At 34.6% G+C, this 20,304-nt stretch overlaps 2 protein-coding genes across 4 annotated transcripts in view; one reads left to right on the top strand and one right to left on the bottom strand.

The window, feature by feature from the left end:
- The first annotated feature begins 5,806 nt into the window (after positions 1-5,806).
- Positions 5,807-12,152, top strand: LOC110024583 (probable leucine-rich repeat receptor-like protein kinase At5g49770). Its single transcript, XM_020724629.1, has 20 exons — positions 5,807-6,131; positions 6,234-6,393; positions 6,580-6,700; positions 6,759-6,830; positions 6,959-7,033; positions 7,129-7,200; positions 7,336-7,497; positions 7,586-7,660; positions 7,756-7,827; positions 7,920-7,991; positions 8,092-8,160; positions 8,259-8,333; positions 8,424-8,495; positions 8,577-8,708; positions 8,798-9,270; positions 9,345-9,500; positions 9,733-9,872; positions 10,189-10,408; positions 10,532-10,767; positions 11,406-12,152. Exons 1-20 carry the CDS (start codon positions 6,114-6,116, stop codon positions 11,910-11,912), a joined length of 2,979 nt encoding a protein of 992 aa, XP_020580288.1. The 5' UTR covers positions 5,807-6,113; the 3' UTR covers positions 11,913-12,152.
- Positions 12,153-13,155: 1,003 nt separating this feature from the next.
- LOC110024585 (transmembrane protein 56-B) overlaps positions 13,156-20,304 on the bottom strand; it is a 65,758-nt gene continuing 58,609 nt past the window's right edge. Inside the window, exons 8-10 of one of the 3 annotated variants that reach the window (XM_020724632.1) lie at positions 18,276-18,335; positions 15,056-15,195; positions 13,156-13,336 (exon numbers count right to left, since the gene is read on the bottom strand). In XM_020724632.1, the coding sequence (XP_020580291.1) occupies positions 15,058-15,195; positions 18,276-18,335 (198 nt within the window). In that variant the 3' untranslated portion in view covers positions 13,156-13,336; positions 15,056-15,057. Of the gene's footprint in view, positions 13,337-14,438; positions 14,620-14,869; positions 15,196-18,275; positions 18,336-20,304 lie in introns of those variants that run through there. The other 2 variants (XM_020724633.1, XM_020724631.1) reach the window with 2 other exon arrangements.

The raw sequence follows: 20,304 nt of genomic DNA, 5'->3' as shown, positions 1-20,304 counted from the left end.
CACTTTGTTTCTAATGCTATGAGTTATATATATATATATATATATCGCCCCCTCTCTCTGACATATATATATATATATATATATGTCTGCCTATTTTGTCCATATAAATGATTCCTCCTACATGTGTGTCTCACATGCTATACTTGTATTTTCATGCATTTTTTGCATTTAATCATTTTTATGATACTTGTACTCTAAGTTTGAGCTTTTCTTGTAAAGTCCCCAAAGTTCTTGATTAATCATCTTGCGTGCATATCTTGGTTTCCTCTATTGTGGAGTTTTGACCTAGTGTCGGTGCTTTTAGGGTTTTGGTCTCAAGGTACAGCCCTTTTTCATAATCATACATTGTTGTTGGTGTGTATGTCTTGTTCCTTCAATCCTTCAAACAAAACCTATGTCTTATTATACCATATAGGTCTAGGTTTTGTGAGTTAGCACCCTTGTGGTGGCACTCTAATGACCCTTAGCTGGACCTAGTGTAACAAATAAGGAAATGAGCATTACTCATTGGCTTGTCTGAATGATTACTATAAGTAATTCTATTATTACCATATCTTGTAGGATTGTTCTTAACATAGCTTTAAGTTAAAATTAGTCATTTAGGTTGACAGGAGTTAGCTTACTCAGATGTGAGGGGAGAGGCCAACTTAGTTAACATGCCAAAATCTTATGGGTATGCCCTTTAACCCCAGCATTGCTCATCTTGCACGTATATGTTGGGTAGACAATACCTAGTATTTCCTTTTTAAAACTAGGGATAGAGAGTAGTTAGGAATTTTTGTACTCATCTATGGTTTATTTTGTTTGTGCAGGTTGTTGTATACTTTGTGTGCCTGTTTGCATATTTTATTGGGTGTGAGACTTGCGCATTAGTATATTAGGGCAATCTTTCTTACAGTGTATCATATCTAATAGGGAGAAGCTTAATAATGATTTAAATAACGTATTTTAACTCTCCTCCCCCTAAGATACAACCTTTTAAACTTTACATGAAATAGCTCATATAAACCATTTTCTTTTTTGACTTTGTCTATATACTTTTAGATTTTGGGAGAGCATATATTAAAAATAAGGTATGAGAACAAGTTCTCGATGCATTGGATGCATTAAATAATGTTGAGTTCGAAGGAACAAGACCCTTAGGTGCATTGAACTATATATGGTGCAACTAAACATAGGATCTTGTCTGCTGGAACAAGACCCTCAGGTGCATTGACTACACACCAACAAAAAAGCATGATCATTCAAAAAGGATCTACCTTGGGAACAATACCCCAAAAGTATTAGCACTCGGTTAAAACTCCATAATGAAGGAATTCAAGAGATGCACCCAAGATTCTTGATCAATAACTTCGGGAACATAACCCCCAAAAGTTTGAACTCAAAGTCTAAATGTCATGGAAATGATGAAATACACCAAATACATGTAAATGCAAGTAGAACATGTGAGACACACAGGCAATAGAGATCCTCCATTTGGACAAATTGGGTAAATAAAACAAGCAAAACAGACGAATATGCACGAATGAAAAAACTCATCTCCCATCATTATAACGACGATATTATGGAATCATGGAATTGATGACATTAAACAATCCCTGTAGTGTGGAAAAAAAAGGAGTGGCACCATGGCACTGACAAACGATCGCCTGGCATCAGTTCCATTTACTACCCAAATAAGAAGTGGGAGATGTCAACATCCTAGATGTCAAATGCAACCTATACCAAGTTAGTGGCATGAGTCAAATATTATTGTGTACGCCTCATGTAGATGGTCAACAAAAGGATAAAATAGAAGAATATGAACTTACATATAACATGTCGATCATGACATGAGTGATGTAAGTCATACTGATTAGTTAAATATAGAGAGCAATCACTCTTATGGAAGGGTGTACCAACACTACAAAATAAAAATTCAAAGACTTCTGATTATAAAGCCTAGGAATTTATTTGTTTAGAACAACCAAACCTAACTAGCAGAGCAAAGTTAGAATGATACCACCCATAAAGAAAAGTGTATCAACAATCCATTGGTAAAAACTCCTCAGTTCATCTAGTTTATAAAAACTAGAGGACTTGTTCGGTGTGGTGGAAACCAAACCCAACTAGTAGGCAAAAATTACCCACATTTGTTACACTACACAAGTTGGTGCATCAACTGCATGACCTGAACAAACAAGACAAGTAAATGGCTCGGCATGCTCATAGCGTTACAATGTTAAAGGTCTGCATTGAAGCTCTAAGAGAAAAAAAAAACATTATGATTATGATAAAAGAGGCATGTTGTCAGGTCATTGTAAAAGGGGTTGTGGCTGCGGCACTTGAATTGGTGTCATGACGTTAATCTAGATTGATACTAGGTTCATTAAAGGTTAATGCATTTAGAGAAACAGCACGGTCAGGCCCTGAACAACTTGCATCATGGTGCTGGGATGCAGAACTAGGGTGCTATGGAAAACTGACTTAGGCAGTCTCACATCATTCCAGAGGTAATGGCATGAGACTACTAATGGCTAGAACCAACGACAAAAGAAACAATAAATAGTGCCTAGATATTTCACACCTGACAAGAAAAAGGGGAAATAATGTTGCAGTGCCCAATGAATGACACCAAAATACCAAGGTAAATCTAAAGCCATGAGACTAAGAAATGTGGTAAAATATGGGGAAATGTGGGATCCTAACTTTGGTTTTTCCTAACAATAACACATCCAAGCTTGTCTAATATGGATACCTAAGGCTTCTAAGGATATGCACTCACCTACACAGCGGTTTATGATGCCCTTAAGATTTGAATACTCTGACAAATGCCTTGTGTAAGCTCCTCCAACTACAAAACCATTTTGGCTTCAATATCAGGCCTTTAGAATCAAACGCGAAAAATGGAAGGAAATAAGGGGGGAGAGAAAACTCTTAGAATACTCCCATGGCTGAAAAGGATTATAAATCGCCAAGCTTCCAACCTTGAGGTGAGAAAAAACCTCACAATGACTCGCCAGAATCTCTCAAGGAGCTCAACGAACGATGTATGAACAATCAAGCTCTACACTCACCAATATAAAGTTGGAAGTGGAAGAAGAAAATGGGAAAAATCTTTCCCTCCCTCGAATTTGCTCTGAAAAGCCCAAAGGGGTGGTTGAAATAAAAAAAAATTTCCAGCTCTAGGGGCAACCTCGAGCTGCCCCTTTTATAGGGTAGAAAGTCAGTTTGATTTTGTGATGCCAACTTACGTCGTCACGACACTGTAGACGTGTCAAGCGCCATATCATCCAAAAATATAAAGTATGTGGCTCTAGGTCTGACATTTGTCAGCATGGCGTCGCGCACCAGATAATGGTGTTGTTGACATGGCACCGACAACCATTCAACTAGGTGTCACACTCGGGGTGTGAAAAGTTGACTTTGTATGGCACCTGATGTTGTAACTTAGCACTATGGTGCTACTATGAGGCATTTTGTTTGAAATAAAAGGAAAATAAATTGGAACTGGTGCCTAGGTGCCAAGATCAATTTTGGTTGACTTCGTAAACAAGTGCTAGTGATCGGGTATTGAGGCGTTTCACGAAGTATTAGCATTAAAATGATCCAAAAATGACACGAACACTTAGGCTGTGAAATGAGACTTATACTCTATAATTTGATGAAGAGAGAAGCCCATGGGAGGCCTTGGATCATAGGAATTAGGATTTTATAGACTATGGAAGAAACCTTAGGGTTAGGAATTAAAACATAACCACATCACAGATTATGAAGTCCCAAAATATTCAATGTATATCTTGACGTGTTAGAAATTTCACTAACCCACCTAGTCATATGTGCATGTGATATGCTAGTTAAGCGGAGATTGAATAAAGGCAAACGAACCTTAGAGCTAGCTAAACGGAGACGAGACATGTGTGAAGTGTATGTATCTAGATATATTATATATAGTTAATCCTAATTATAGTTACTCATGATGTCATGATATGATGTGCACCAACAAGTTAGAAGCTAATATATCACCTATCTATATCCAACATGATAAACCAAATGTCCAATCATTATATTAATCAGAACCATATGCTAGGGTATTTTCATTTTTACATAGTTCTAATATATGAGTGAGTGATGTATAGTCCTATGAATATTGTCACCATCAAAGATAATTCAAGTATAACAATTATAAAACATCATGGAGTAGCTAATATAGAATAATTAAAGCATTGTAAAACAGTAAAAGACAAATAAAATTGAATGCAAATTTTACGGCCCTAATTATATCACAACTTCGAACTAATATTGACGCAATATTATTACATTAAACTAGGTGTTTTGTGAAAGCCTGGTTAATAATTACAGTTAAAATAAGACAAACATATATCACAAGTATATATCATATATGTGTGGCAGCATTGATCTTGTAGTGTATAAGGAGACCCACTCACAATCATTTAAATTATATAATCAAGAACTTTCATTTTTTTTATCCAATAATGCAAATGGCATGAAAGCATTTTGTTTGTCTGTTGTTTCATGCATGATAATAATTATAATAATAATTCTATTTTAAACAATGATAATATTTCTCCAATTGCTATCTATTATATACAAGAAATAAAGAGTCAACAATAAACTCAGCCAAACATTATTAGTTTCACAAAGATTGGAATGAGGCCATGCTAGAATCATTCAATATATTGGGATTCTGGCTTACAACTTACAAAATACATGTAGTAATAGAGCTCTGCTCAAAACCACAAACATCCTGCAACTCAAAATCAATATATAAAACAACGTGCCAAACAATCTTCCAACAATGCTTTGGCTGTGTCTTTTAACAATTCAAATTTACATCATTAAACTATACAGTACAAAGTACTATTTCTTCCTACGAATGCTAACTTGGAGCCAAAAACTTAGAAGATGGTGGCCTTAAATTCTCAAACTCTTTTCTTTGGTTCAAAATATAACTTCAAAAGCCTTGAATATTTTCTGATAAAAATCTTTAAAAAATATTTTAAGAACATGCAATTGAACATCTTGTGTGTAATATAGCTGTTATAACACTGAATTTTTCAAAAAAAAAAAAATTTAAAATAAAAACTTTGAAAGCCATTTAAAATAAAAACTTTGAAAGCAAACTTTGAAAGCCTTGTTAGCGTCATCATATGCGTCGAACAATAATGCCCCAATAAATTAAAGGCAAAATTTTTAATATGAGCAAAGGTTTTAAAGTGATAATAATGTTATTTTTATGTAATATTAAAGATTTAAATGCTGTTTGTGCAAATATGAAATTTTAGTTGTTAGATATATAAATACATAAAAATTGTGTGCTGCCCATATAAATTTGAAATTTCCCAATTTTAAAATGAACAAAATATCCTGCGCCATTTTTGCTCTCTAATAGTATTTTTTTTCCTAATTTTGTAGTTTAGATAATATTCACATAATATTATCTATGTATTATTATTCATTTTTATAAAAAATTAGCTTTTTTAATATTTAATTACCAATAATAAAAATAATACTAATCATTTTGTAATGTAACTACTGATTTACAATTAAACCATTCAAAATACTAAATTTTGCTGAAGTTCAGCTTCAAAAATTATTGGGAAATCTACATAAATACCACACAACTCCTATGTATTTACATTTATAACATTTTTGGTTTATAGCATGAAAAGGCATATTTCACTTTTAAAACATAACTAAAGGTGATATTTTTGATGTATTTGACAAGGATAATGCTAGGCCCGCAAATATGAAATCTCACTTAGTATTTTGTGAGAATTGTATTTTATGTAGGTATGCAGTTATTAATGAGTTAGGTGGGGAGCTACCGATATGATATACAAGTCTGGAGGGAAATAAAGAAGAGCTGGGACCCCATGCTTTATAGAACTGCAGTCCGTTTTGACTTTTCGATGAAAATCACCATGGCTCCTAGCATTTGGATGGATTCAAAGAAGCAAACTTTGTTGTAATTAAAATCTCAATCTTTAATTTATCCGCCGCCCTTCATTTTCTGCAGCCAGCCGGCTTCAAATTTTTAGAAGCGTTGAAGCAGCCAATTGGCGAGATGCCTATTTTGGCTCCAAATTGAAGATGAATCCTTCCTGACAAGAATGAGGCTGACTTTGAAGGTAATGAAAAGGCTAATCCTTTCTTCCTAATCTCCTTCTTCATGTTTGAATACTTGATCGAGGAAGCTGATGATGGGTGACAAGTTCATCTCTTTTCTGCAGTTTTACGCCTCTTCTTCTGCAACGAAGAAATCTGCTTCTCAGGAAGAAGACATAACTCACAATCAGAAAGGGTTACGGATGTTCTCCAGATTCTTTCTGCTGTTTGCTGTATTTGCTGCTGGACTTCAGGGTGGACTTGGAGATACCAATCCTCAAGATGGTGAATCTCTTGCCCTTCTTATCTCCTTTCGTTTTTAATTGAAATGAACATTCAGAACGGATAAAAATTATGTGTTCTGTATTGTATGATGAAACGGCAATTGAAATCATGGAGATTTAAAAATCAGAACGTTCAAGAATTCATCTCCTCGTTTGTTTGTTATAGCTTTGAGAACTTCTTTTGCAGCTGCGGCTCTTAGATCTCTGATGAGCCAATGGCAGAACACACCGCCGAGCTGGGGAAATAATGATCCTTGCAGTACGCCATGGGAAGGAATTGTGTGCAGTGACTCCAGGGTAACCATGCTGTACGTCTGTCTCTATCACCTTTATTTGTTGTCATAATTTTTTCTTCACTTCCTGCTGAACCCTAAACACGATGGGAATCAAGGGCACGTTGAGTAGCGATATATCCCAACTAACCCAGCTGCAATCACTGTACGTAATTCCTACCAGCACCAAAGATTTCGAGTCAAATTGAATCATAGTTAGAACATTTAACGTGTGAAATGTTCTTCCAGATTATGTTTCAGAATCAGCTGGATATTAACTGTAAGAATTTGCAGGGATTTGTCTTTAAACAGTGATCTGGGTGGCCCAATTCCTCCAAGCATTGAAAATCTGAAGCAGCTCACCACCCTGTGAGCAGAAACCTTTTTGTTTGTTACTATGGTTCATATTCTTTCCTCGAACAGCCTCATTGAGTACCGTAGGATTAACTATAGTTTGTTTACAGGATCTTGGCTGGTTGCAGTTTCACCGGTAACATTCCACAGGAGCTCGGCAACATGGCTAAGCTCTCATTCTTGTAAGAATCATCTCAGTGATCCTGCCATCCTGCCTCACTTTTTTTTAAGGGGATTTAAGTCCTCAATGATGATATTTTGTTAAAGAATTAGAATGGAATATGAGGTTTTAATTCTATCTTGTTTGTCATTTCAAGGGCTCTCAACTCAAATAAGCTCACTGGAAGGATACCGTCTTCAATGGGACTGCTCTCTAATCTATACTGGTTCGACCTAGGAGATAACCAGCTCACCGGAGTTATCCCAGTTTCCTCAAACAGCACCCCTGGCTTGGACCAGCTTGTCAACACAAAGCATTTGTTTGTGCCTCCATTCCTATTTTAATCATCCATTCAGCAAATTTTGATATTCTTTCATACAAATAATTCTCTTCAATTCAATCGACAGCCATTTCAACAAAAACCAGTTATCAGGCGCAATACCAGAAAGTCTCTTCAGTTCCAAGATGACGCTTATCCATTTGTAAGCCGTTCTATCATTCTGTAAATTTGGCTGCCTTTTTCAGTTCAACATTCCAAGATCCTTTTAAGAAACAAATTACACCGAATGTTTTGCAGACTCTTCGATTCAAACAAATTTACAGGCCAGATTCCAGAATCCCTAGGACTCGTAAAATCACTAGAGGTTCTGTGAGTATACTAGCCTGGTACCCCTGCTGTTCATATCTTCTTCATCTGATATCGTAGTTGAAAAGGGTGATTAATCTTTACTTTTGGTGCAGACGACTCGATAGGAATTCCCTAGGCGGTACAGTTCCTTCTAACATAAACAACCTAGTCAGACTCAACGAGCTGTAAGTAAAAATTTGACAGTTACAGACGATATAGCATTGAAAACACATTAAAAACTGCAAAATTATCTTATCTGATGCACCGTACTATTCATTTCTTCAGGAGTTTGGCTAATAATGAACTAACTGGATCAATTCCCGATCTGACGGGGATGAGCCTTCTCAACTATGTGTAAGGACTTGCTAAGAATCTACTACACATCCATAATCTAGTTTTTATACCGTGTAATCTTTTCTTAGTAACTCGTGATGCTGCAAAATATTTGGTAGGGATCTGAGCAACAATTCTTTTGATCCTAGTCCAGCTCCAAACTGGTTCTCAACACTTGAAACCCTAACAACTCTGTGAGTTCCTTATTTGCATGAAAATGCTAGATGTTATGTTGGTATTAAGGATCACCGATCATCTCATGACATTCATTAATTTGGCCACAGGGTGCTGGAATCTGGAGGGCTCTATGGGAACATTCCAACACAAATGTTCAGTTTTCCCCAAATGCAACAAGTGTATGTAACCCCAATTTATTTTCATAGTGGAAATTTACTGATCCTCTCATACAATAAATCATGAAAACCATTATTTTACAGGTTACTAAGTAACAATGCATTCAATGGTACCCTAGATTTGGATAAAACCAGCTCAGAGTTGCAGCTCGTGGATTTCAAAAACAACGCCATTTCTGGGTTCAAATCATCTCCGGGATTCAGTGAAAACCTAATGTGAGTTTCCGATTGAAACAGGTTTTTTATGAATTTTTGAATTACCTCCATTAATTCATGTTGAATTACACCTAGCTCGCTAATTACAGACTCTACGGGAATCCAGTGTGCACTACGCAGCTAGTAAATTCCATTTACTGCAGCCTTCAACAAGAGCTGCAACAGCCTTATTCCACAAACCTATCACATTGTAATTCTCCTTCATGTCCCCTCGATCAAAGTGTTAACCCTAAGAACTGTGAGTGTGCTTACCCATACGAGGGTTGGTTAGTATTCCGAGCACCTTTCTTTCGGGATACGTCAAACAGTTCAAGGTTCCAGGAACTAGAAAACAGTCTTTGGACTCAATTAAAGCTTTCTCCCCATTCTGTCTCTCTCTCAAACCTCCTCCATAACCGAGACAACTACCTGCAAGTAGATGCAAAACTCTTTCCATCTCGAATGTATTTCAACCGATTAGAGGTTATCAAAATTGGGTTTGCTCTGAGCAACCAGAGCTTCGACCCTCCGAGCATTTTTGGACCATACTATTTCATCGCCTCTGCTTACCCTTTCTCATCAGGTAAAGTATCTGCTCTGTAAATTTAAGCGAGAATATTTGACAACCTGTGGTTAAAACACATTAAAATTTTGCAGTCAACAATGGCGGAGGAAGCTCAATGAGTACAGGAGTAATCGCTGGAATTGCGATTGGTTGTGTCCTTCTACTTATTGTACTTTTCGTTGTTGGAATCTATGCCTTAAGACAGAAGAGGAGAGCCCAGAGAGCCGTAGAACAAAGCAAGCCTTATGGTAAAGTTCCAAACATAGCGGAATTCATAGGAAATGTTTATTTTGATGATTTTTCCAGTAGATGAGAAAGAAAAATACGTTCATATAGCAAAAAATGTTTCCAAATCCTAGCTAACAATCTATTTTTTTTATAGCCCATCATGTTTAGCACAATCTGGATCTAGAAAAACATTTCCAAACCCTGAAATCTTAAAATAACCGAAGTACTAATCTTCCGTTCACTATTTTTAAGCATCATGGCTATCCGCTGGAAAAGAAAGCGATGGTGCACCGCAACTAAAAGGAGCAAGATATTTTTCCTATGAAGAACTCAGAAAGAGCACTAATAATTTTGCAGAAGCTAATGAAATCGGATCTGGAGGCTATGGCAAGGTAATTCCCTGAGATGTCAAGTAAAGCTTCAAGTAGTATACATACCACCCAACTGTTATGAATTTACACACCTAAAACCTATATTTTGCTTTTTTACATTTATGCCATCTAAAACTTTTAAATCACCTCAAAAATAAAACTATTTTTAATTTTAAAAGGCAAAATGCACCTTTTTTATGCATAGCTAAGATTTATGTGTAAAATTAAAGTTCATATGTTAGATATGTAAATACATAGGGATTGAGTGGTTGTATACCAATCTTCAAAAAAAGAATAAATGAAAAATACTAAGCAAGTCAGTTTATATCGATTGAAGGTCTACAAAGGATATCTTTCAAGTGGGGAAGTAGTAGCAGTCAAGAGAGCACAACAAGGATCCATGCAGGGTGGCCATGAATTCAAGACTGAGATTGAATTACTTTCAAGGGTTCATCACAAAAACCTCGTAGGTCTAGTAGGTTTTTGCTTTGAGCAAGGAGAGCAAATGCTGGTATATGAGTACATCCCAAATGGAACCCTAAGAGAAAGCTTAATTGGTATGCTGATTCAAGAACTTTTCAAACTACTCGTACTCCTACCCCAGATATTCTCTACCTCCTACTCCAGATATTCTCCTACTCCAGATAAATTAACAACTATATCAAAATTCTTCTCTGCAGGTAAAAATGGCATAAAACTGGACTGGCCCAGGAGACTTAAAGTTGCTCTAGGTTCAGCAAGAGGGTTAGCTTATCTCCATGAACTAGCAGACCCACCAATAATCCACAGAGATGTCAAATCTACCAATATTCTTCTGGATGAGAATTTGATTGCAAAGGTTGCCGATTTTGGGCTTTCAAAGCTTGTATCAGACAGTCAAAAGGGGCATATTTCCACCCAAGTCAAGGGAACCTTGGTAGGTTCCTTATAGATCATTGGATTTTTTTCTTTTATTTTATTTTTCAGATAAGTGTTAAAATAGTCTAACTTTTTGCAGTGGGTCAATTTAATCCCAGAGTGTATAAAAGTGCCAATTTGATCCCCAGATTCTTTTAATATGGGGGAAGTAGTCCCCACAACGTACAATTTCAATTCAATTTAAAGAGTGGGGACTAATTTCACACTTTTATAAATTCTAGAACTAAAATTGCCCCATATACATAATAAAAGGATTATTTTAACACTTCATTCTTTTATTTATTGGGGGCATTTACATAGCACACAATTCTTATATATTTGTATATCTCACACCTAAACATTCATATTTACACACACAGCACTTAATTTTTTAATATCACAAAATATAACATTATTACCACTTTTTAAAAGTCAAATACACATTTTCATGCATCGGTTTAAAACACCAATATTTTCATGCATCGGCTTAAACCACCAAAGTGCTATGTGTGTAAATATCAACGTTTAGGTGTGAGGTATTTAAATACATAAGAATTCTGTGCTACATATGTAAATTTCCCCCTTTTTAACATGATTACACATGTTTTATTGAGAAGCATTCTTTATGCTGATTTGCATTTTCATCTACATTTACAGGGCTATTTAGATCCAGAATATTATATGACCCAACAGTTGACAGAAAAGAGTGATGTTTACAGTTTTGGAGTGGTTATGTTAGAATTGATAATTGCGAAGCAACCAATAGAGAAAGGGAAGTATATTGTTAGGGAGGTGAGAATGACTTTAAATGAGAAGGACAATGAGTACTATGGTCTGAGGGAGATGATGGATCCTGCATTACGCAGCACAACAAATCTTACAGGATTCAGGAGATTTGTAGAGCTGGCCATGCAGTGTGTTGAAGAATCCGCTGCGCAGCGTCCGACGATGAATCAATTGGTTAAGGAAATTGAAACTTTGTTGCAGAATGCGGGGCTGAGCTCGAATGCGAATTCTACGCCTTCATCTGCGACGGACTTTGGGAGCACGACGAATGCTCATCATCCATACAATGAACCGCTGCCTGGGAAGGAGCTGCATAGTGATTCTTCCTTTGATTACACTGGTGGTTATTCATTTGCCTCCAGAATTGAACCCAAATAGTGATGTTTTTTTATATTTTTTTAATAGATTGTTTGGTAAATATTTAAATGTTTTTGAAAAATATGAAGGATTGTAGTTTTATATAGCAAGGTGGAGAAAATCAGGCATTTTAAGTGTTCAGTGGTTTGGAGGTGGAAAATGCAATAATCAAGAAGCTAGTAATGAGATTTAAAGTCATTAGAGTCTTATTCTTTTTCAGAAGACTTGTTCAAAGCAACAGGAGGAATTTATTCTTTTTTACTTTTCTTACTTTTGCTTTTCTATATGCTGATGCCTTTAAATTTTTCAATATAGTTTTTGTTGTGCAATTTTTGCGAAGGATTAATGAACATGTTTTGATGAATATTCATTTCCATTAGACTGTTGGCTTTCCTGCATTCGTTGCATAAGAAGAAAAAAATAAGAAGGGAAAAGTCATTTTTTCTTAAAAATAAATCTAAAAAGGGATTCTGATAGTAAAACAGCAATATCACAGTTGCTTTAGGATTTGGAATTTTTTACATGTTTTTTTTTTTGTCAAATTGTGGATCCTAATTTTTTACATAGGAATTAATGTACTGTGAAGATTTAACCACAGTTATTTGCTATTTTTAGTTATTTCATTAGTGTTTTGAATATTTTGTTATATTATTTTGGCCGTTTTAGGCTTTTTATTATAAAGAGAGAGCGAGAGAGAGAGAGAAAGCTGTCTTATGGTAAGAGAAATTATGTGAAACCTGCAGTTGAGTGAATTTTTATATATAATTCTTGTGAATTTTTTATGCTAACTTTTTCTTTTTCTAGGTTTTACAAGGACTTCACCTATTTTCCAACAGATCTAAAATGCAACCTAGATTTAGATTCAACAACATGATACAACAAGCAATTTTGCAAGTGATAATCTTTCAATCTTAACAATACTAACCTATCTTTTGATAAAACAAATAAAACAATGATAAAATTCAATTCAGATGAAAGAATTTCCGTCAGCTAATATAAATTACTTACATTAATGTTTGGGGCAAAAAAACATTTGAAATTTTAAATGAAAGAAAGAAAATTAGATTGCAGAAAATTTAAAATTTTAATAAAAAATGATACGCATTCAGGTACACTGCCAAAAAAAATTCAATAAAATCACAACTAAATAGTTTGCAGTTTTTTTTTTTTTTTTTTTTTTTTTTTTTTTTTTTTTTTTTTTTTTTTGTCCCCGCCTTCAATTCTTTATTTTATTTACAATCAATATACTGGGCATTCGAGCACACTGCCAAAAAGACTCATGAGTACGAACAATAAGTTATAATCTCAAGTCTCCTCAAACTAAGAAGAAGAGATGAAAATAATTGAAGTTAAATCCAAACTTAAAAAAACTTCCTAGAAGAGGAATCTGTCGCAAAAGAGCTTCATTTGTTGTCCCCGGCTTGGATATTGTTGGCCCTAAAGAACTATTCAAGAGATTTTATCTAAGTATATAAGCGTGTAATTGTAAGATTTCATATAAAGTTATCCAAAAATCATCATATATAGTAGCTGCATGTAAATGTCGACTGACTGACAACATAGACATTTACAGATGATGTACTGAAAGTCAAAACCAAAAAGAAATGCTAACAAGAGAACAATCATAAACTTTACTTAATAGGCCAATGTTGACAAATCAGGTCACATACTATAAAAATTCTTATGATTTTTTATTTGTGTGCAGTCATACAAATTTGTTGTGGGTTTTTTGTAATAACTTAGCCAAGAGTATGAAAGGCATGCCTTTTCTTGTCCTAGCATGTTCCATATAGGATAAGAAAATTATATTATGTAGTTTCTCCAGTTCTCAATAAACACCTTTTTCATAAAAAATTGCATCACATATTTGATCTAATTAATATTGAATGTGCTAGAATGCAAATAAAATGAAAAATTCGAAGAGGCCATATTTTTTTTATCTACCACTTTGTGTATCTAGCCCGGTGCCCTTTCCACCGTTTCTGATGGAGAACAATGCTTGAGCCTCAAACTCACCAATCACTTGCTATCCACTTAGTTTTCTCTTGAAAGAGCTTTAAAGGTTTATAAAGTTGCTTAGATGTTAATTTATTTTTTATCAATATTTAAGATGTTATTTAGTTTGATAATATTGATTTTATTTCATATTCAACTTTAATTGTTTTCTACAGACATTTTTGAGATTTATATGTTATGGTTACGTAATAAACTTTGTTAAAATGCACATGAGAGGTTCTTAAATGAGTATCACATTGATTAAAAACAAAATAAAAAATCCTACAGCTCGGATTCAAAAGATCAGCCTACCAAAAAAAAAACGAACATGAGAGAATTGTACACATTACAAATGAAATAATAATATAAATTTATAAATTTTAATGTTTGACATGTCAAATGAATCATCCATCTGTTTTCAATTTCTAATCTCCCTAAACAGGTATTGAAAACATTCACATAGTAAATCACATGAATTATATGATTAACACAAAAGTCAACTGAAAATTATTTATCATTATTTTTCTACATTATCAGGTAATCATTGTTCGCCACGAATATAACATTTCAATCAATGTGCTATCACACTCTAATATTGCACCTAATAGAGATCATTCTAAGAAAAAACAAAATCGGTTTGCTTCACAGTAAAAATGAGAGCGTAAACATTCATTTGAAGTGAAGTACATGAAAACAAATTCCCCATGAAAGTGACAAGTTCCGCTACTGAGAGCTGTAAAAAAAAAAATTTTTTTCCTTTAATAAAATAAGAGAATAAAATTCAAACTAACATATTACTTTTATTCATAAACAATAAGTTTATAGATAAAAATAAAATTCACTGCAGTTTAAAAAAACTAAAGACACTGAATTCACACGTATTTCACAAGGCATCCTTTTTTTGTCTACAATTTGGACGAGTGCATGCATAAGTTATTATAGAAATTAATGAACACTAACGTATAAAATAGAAAAGAAAGGCTTCATTATTTTATTTGTCCAAATTTTGGATTTCACGCACATAGAGCACGTTTAATACTTCCTAAAGAATCAATAAGTTGTTTCAGCTTAAAGCTAAGCCAGAATAAATCAAATAAGGCAGGCATAAAGATAATACATGAAATTATTCCTAAACATAATATTGGCTGATTGTTCATACGGATGCCTACTTTTATTGTGCGTGTCTCTTCCTTGACAGGGTCTTAACCAAACCCTTGAAAATTTTCAAGAACCAGTACGCATTCATCACTGCGATCAAGGGAGGAACTGAGAGAATACTGTAGAATCCCAAAGGAAATATTGTCTTCACCTAAACAAGGGAAAATCCAAAGTTAAAGATGATGTAAAAATAATGTGAAGATTAGAATAATCATACAAACACAAAGGCATATGTGAAGATTGATTTCAAAAACCGCAATTTATTAGTTACAGAAAGAAATTTAGAATAAGTTTTGGGTGGTTTTTTGTTCTTAGAATCTGCTGAAATAAAGGTGTTCGTGAGCCATTTTTTTCCAGGCCTGCAGGCTCAAGCGCTGTCTGTTCATGCATGGCTAAATAGTATCTAGGCAAGAAAGCAATCTAATGCAGCAAACAATTTTTTTTTCAATCAGAAATAAGGCTAATCCAACTATAAGTTGATTCCAAAATATTTCAAATGACCAGTACATTCCAATTATGAGAGATTCTAAACTCCATTGTCCAAAATTTTGGATTAGTGCATGCATACAACAGCGCAAGTTATATAATACATAGTGATTATGTACATCACGAAATAAGAAAAGTAAACTTTTATAGATATTTCTTGCACAATTATTGAAAAATGCTATAGAAAGTAGTAACGCTGATGTGGCTTCATGGAGCAAATTAGAGGAATTATTTCAAAGTTGGTTATAGTAACTGAATTGAGGGGCTGTTAGGTAAGCTGCCAAAGAGGTTTTAAATTAAAAATAAACAAATAAATAAATAAATAAATATCATGAAAGACGGCGTATTCCGTGAAATTTTCTGCATCAGGTATTTACTTCAAATGAAAGGATTTGTATTGTGATCCAACACATTTGTTTCTTTTATATGTAAATAGCCTTTAACACAAAACGCTCTCGTGGTTCATTTGCCTTGAAAGCATGTATTAAGCTGATTGCTTCTTTAAGCTGAAAGAATAATAAAGTATTTGAAACATTCTAGCCAACAAAACTTGAATACCGCATCAAAAAATGAGGATCCAATTTAGGAATAGAATATTTCCCTTGATAGGAGATCCAGTTTAGGCATACAATAAAACCCTTCATATGTCGATCCAATTTAGGAAGGAAATATTTTAGTTTTATTATTTATTTTTTTACAGTTTCTATATATTCATTGTAAAATGTATATATATTAACTAGAGTGCTTAATGAAAGATCTGAATTTCATTCCACGCTTTTGTCATGAAAAAAAACCCTAGGTTTTCACGCATCTAGGATTTTTTCAGGCCTTCATTGTAGACTTATTATTGGCCTTCCTTGCTAATATTCTTTTTCTTTCTTCTTCGTGTTGTGACAACCTTTGCAATTGTTATTTTTTCATTAACCTGTGATGTCTGAGACTGTTAAACCTAATCTGATGAGGAGCGCAAGAACTCATCTTTCCCCTAGTGAACTGATAAATAAATACATCTATTATAGACTAAACAAGCAGAACTACTTAAAATGGTCTTAGCTAGTTTGTAATTATCTAAAAGGCAAAGGACAAAATTTGACATCTTCATGGCATAGGACCGAAACTGGATGATCAAAGTTATGATATATGGGATGAAAAAGACCCCATGATTATGACTTGGTTATGGAATTCAATGACGCCAAAAATTAGTGATACGTGTATGTTTATCACCCCTGCAAAAGATATTTGGGATGCCCGTTGTTGCTGCGAAACGGGGCAACAAAATAATAACAAAATATGTGAATATGCTGCACAATCTGTGGCAAGAACTCGAACAGTATAAGTTTCTTGAGACTGTTCTAAGGATGTTGTGATCTAGAAAAAAATTATTCAGAAAGATCGAGTGTATGGTTTTTTACTTGGCCTAAATGCATAAGTTACAATAAAATTTAATGAACACTAACATATGAAGGGTGTAAAGTCACTTATGCGGCCCACTTTTTCCATTTTTTTATTCTCGCTGCTAACGTGCCTACCTGCAACAGCTTTGCTGTCTTGTACTGCTGCTTCGCATAGACCTCGTGAACATAATGGAATTCTTATAGCTCGCGTTCATTCGACCTGAACTCTCCGAACTCCTAACAGCATTCTGTTATTTAGCTGATCATACTTTTCTGAGGCTTCCAAGAGTTACCTTAACCATACCAAAGAGGACTTCATTGTCTTGTTGTTTACAGAAAGAAGGAGTTGGAAAAAGAACTGGTTTGCCGTCCAGAAGCATGAAACAACGGCTTTGTTGTTTATCCAGTCCAAAAACAACAAATTTATGAATCTAGGCTCATGTCCAAACAAAATTCAGAGCGGAGCCGTTAATAACATTATATTTACTTTTTAATTAACACTCTTCTGTTTAAATTAAAAAAGAGTTGTCCCTTTAGATAATCATGTCTTAAATTTGAATTAGACGATAACATTCAATTTAAATTAAAATTTTTAAAATCTATCTCTATGAATAGGATTGGGACAAATATTATTTGCATCAATTATAAATTCAAATCAAGTCACTGTGAAATCCACTTTTCTCGCTTCTCGACCCGCTGCCTCCATTCTCTCTCTCAGTAGTACAAGATTCCACTCTCTTCCCAATATGCACAAATCCCAGAGCCTCACCTTCCATCTTCAAAATTACATTCAATAAATCAGAAAGTGCATCCATCAAAATATTTTCTTGTCTCAACTTCTTTGACCTATGGGAAATCCCATAACCAAAAATTTCTTCTCAGAGTTTCCATAAGAAACTATGAGAAGTCTTCAATCATCTTACATCCATCTAAAATTAGAAGTCAAACAAATGTCAAGAGAATGAAACAGTAAAAAAAAAAATCAAGGACTCATTATTCTCCTACTTTTGCATATAAGACATAAACTTCAGATTTAAATATATGATCAATACTCTTATACTATTATTAACTCAGTCCCCACATATGCATGGCATACATTCTAGGACCCTTTCAATTCAGTATTATAAAGCCACTTGTTAAAGGTGGTCTAGTAATACAGTGATAACTTAGGTCATTTAAAACAAAATAAAACACTATGCCAATGATTTACTTTAAACCTTAAGAAGCAAATGTGAAAAGAATGTCAAATAATGCAACATAACATAATCTTTACCATTAATCAACAACTTATCCTCATTTAATTCAATATGTTTCATGACAGGGAACAAAATCCAAAAGAAATGCAAAATACCTGCTCAAAATGCAGATACGTGTGGGCAAAAAAGAAGATGAAGAGAAGGATTCTTACAGCCTGCAAAGTAAAACAAATAAATCAGAAATTAAACATCCTTAAATCAAGCACTTCGAAATGTTTTAAATTAAACAGCCTGCATATGACTACTTAAAATAAATCGCATGCTTTCTAATTATGGGTTTTAAATCAAGCACTTCGAAATGTTTTTCCATCGTTTTTATTTTCTATCAAAATCACGTTGATATCAAGAATCGAGGCTATGGAGACATTTTATGTTAAAGCATAGCCAATACCAATGTTAAGAGTTTGATAATGGAGTAAACTTTACAAAGTTGGAAGACATAACACTGTGCCAATCAAAGCCAAACAAAAATGCAACATATCAACATAACTACAACAAATATGTAGTATGTTATGTGAAGAAATTAACTTCATATTACAAGGTTTGTCATCTAAAGTTCAATTGTACTCTTACGTAACTGTGCAGAATATCAAACTAACCTAAATGCAAATCTAAATTTCTAAAAGCATATTATCTTGATTAAAATAAACATAAGTGTAAAATTCTGATATTCCTATTTGAGATTTATTCTCGTTTATTCCTTTCTTATTATGTTGTAATTCTTTCTTATTTGTTTTTTGTTCTTTGTTATATCTTTGGTATGTTGTAATGGTAGGAATAAGTTTGCCTTAGCCTTTACTTATTATATAAGAAGAAAAATTGTAATTTAATAATCAAGTAATATGAAGATACATATTTTCCCCACCTTTCTTCATGGTATAAGAGTGATGAATAAATCCCTAGCTCTCTTCAGCCTGCAGGCCCACCTCTGGTCGCTCCTACAGACATTGGAACCTCTCCAATAGTGTCCAACCTGTCAAGCAGTCGAAAAATCGCGATCGTATCGGCTCCTGCCGTCGGCTTCCCAAGGAGCATGAATCGAAACTGTATCACGTCACTGTAAGCCGCGAACCTACTGTGTCCAGACCATAGTCTTGTCGTCGGAGGTCATCCGGAGAAGTTCGCATTTTCGCCCGTCCTTTGGGTTTAATTGAAGTCCGATTTCGTGCAATGTCGTGAACTTTGTGTATTTGATGTGTGTATGTGACGAAAAAGGTCGTGACGATGTCTTCCTAAGGCTTGAAGTCCTATTGGGAACTTTTCCTCTGAGACTTCACAAAATAGCCCATAACCGCTCATTCATAAGACGATGGTCTTGTGCCATAAATGTTAGACATCAAAGAAAAATAAGAAGTGTCTGGAATTTCTAAAAGGGTGAGTCTCAATTCTAGTTTTCTAGGATGGTCAGTAGGAATTTCTAGAGCTAGAATCTAGGCTCTAAGGAGGAGAAGACAAGAACTCACAAAAATGAGGTCAACAAATGGACCCCCAATAGGTGTGGTGTGCGGAACAGGCACACCGCGCGTATTGGTGTTGACCGAAGTGACCAACAAACCAAAGAATTGTTTAAGAAAAGGTCAAATTTGATATGAATTGAATTTGAGTTGGGTTCACAATCAGGAACCCAAAGCTCGAGAAAGATTTATGTGAATGAATGAGTTGGGCCCTTCGCTGGAGGGTTAACAAGCAAATTTTGAATCATCAAGTTTCGAGGAAATAAGATTTCAGCTGGAGATATGCGAATGATTTCCAAATTTTTGAATTTCAGGTATTTTGAAAGATGGAAATTAGAAATTGGGTATTGTCCCCGAAATGAGAATTGAAACTATTCCAAAATATGCAGAGTGCTGAGTGCTGAGTGCTGAGTGCTGAGAAAGGAAATGATTGAAATTATTTCAAATATGCTGAGTGCTGGGTGCTGAGAAAGGATAAGGATTAAACCTACTACAAATATGTTGAGAAAGAATAAGACTAAGCCTATTCCAAATGTGTTGAGTGCTGAGTGCTGAGTGTTGAGTGCTGAGTGCTGAGAAAGAATAGGACTGAACCTATCTCAAATGTGCTGAGTGCTGAGTGCGTGCTGAGTGCTGAGAAAGAATAGGACTGAACCTATCTCAAATGTGC

Source organism: Phalaenopsis equestris, unplaced genomic scaffold (assembly GCF_001263595.1).
Source record: "Phalaenopsis equestris unplaced genomic scaffold, ASM126359v1 Scaffold000259, whole genome shotgun sequence".
In the NCBI taxonomy this organism is placed as follows: Eukaryota; Viridiplantae; Streptophyta; class Magnoliopsida; order Asparagales; family Orchidaceae; genus Phalaenopsis; species Phalaenopsis equestris.
This window is presented reverse-complemented; position numbering and strand designations above follow the sequence as displayed.

What these genes read in the sequence shown, in the direction of transcription:
- LOC110024583 (XM_020724629.1), top strand. An exon ending in CTAACCCAGCTGCAATCACT is followed by an intron (nt 6,831 to 6,958) that starts GTACGTAATTCC and finishes AAGAATTTGCAG; the next exon opens with GGATTTGTCTTTAAACAGTG. An exon ending in ATGAGCCTTCTCAACTATGT is followed by an intron (nt 8,161 to 8,258) that starts GTAAGGACTTGC and finishes AATATTTGGTAG; the next exon opens with GGATCTGAGCAACAATTCTT.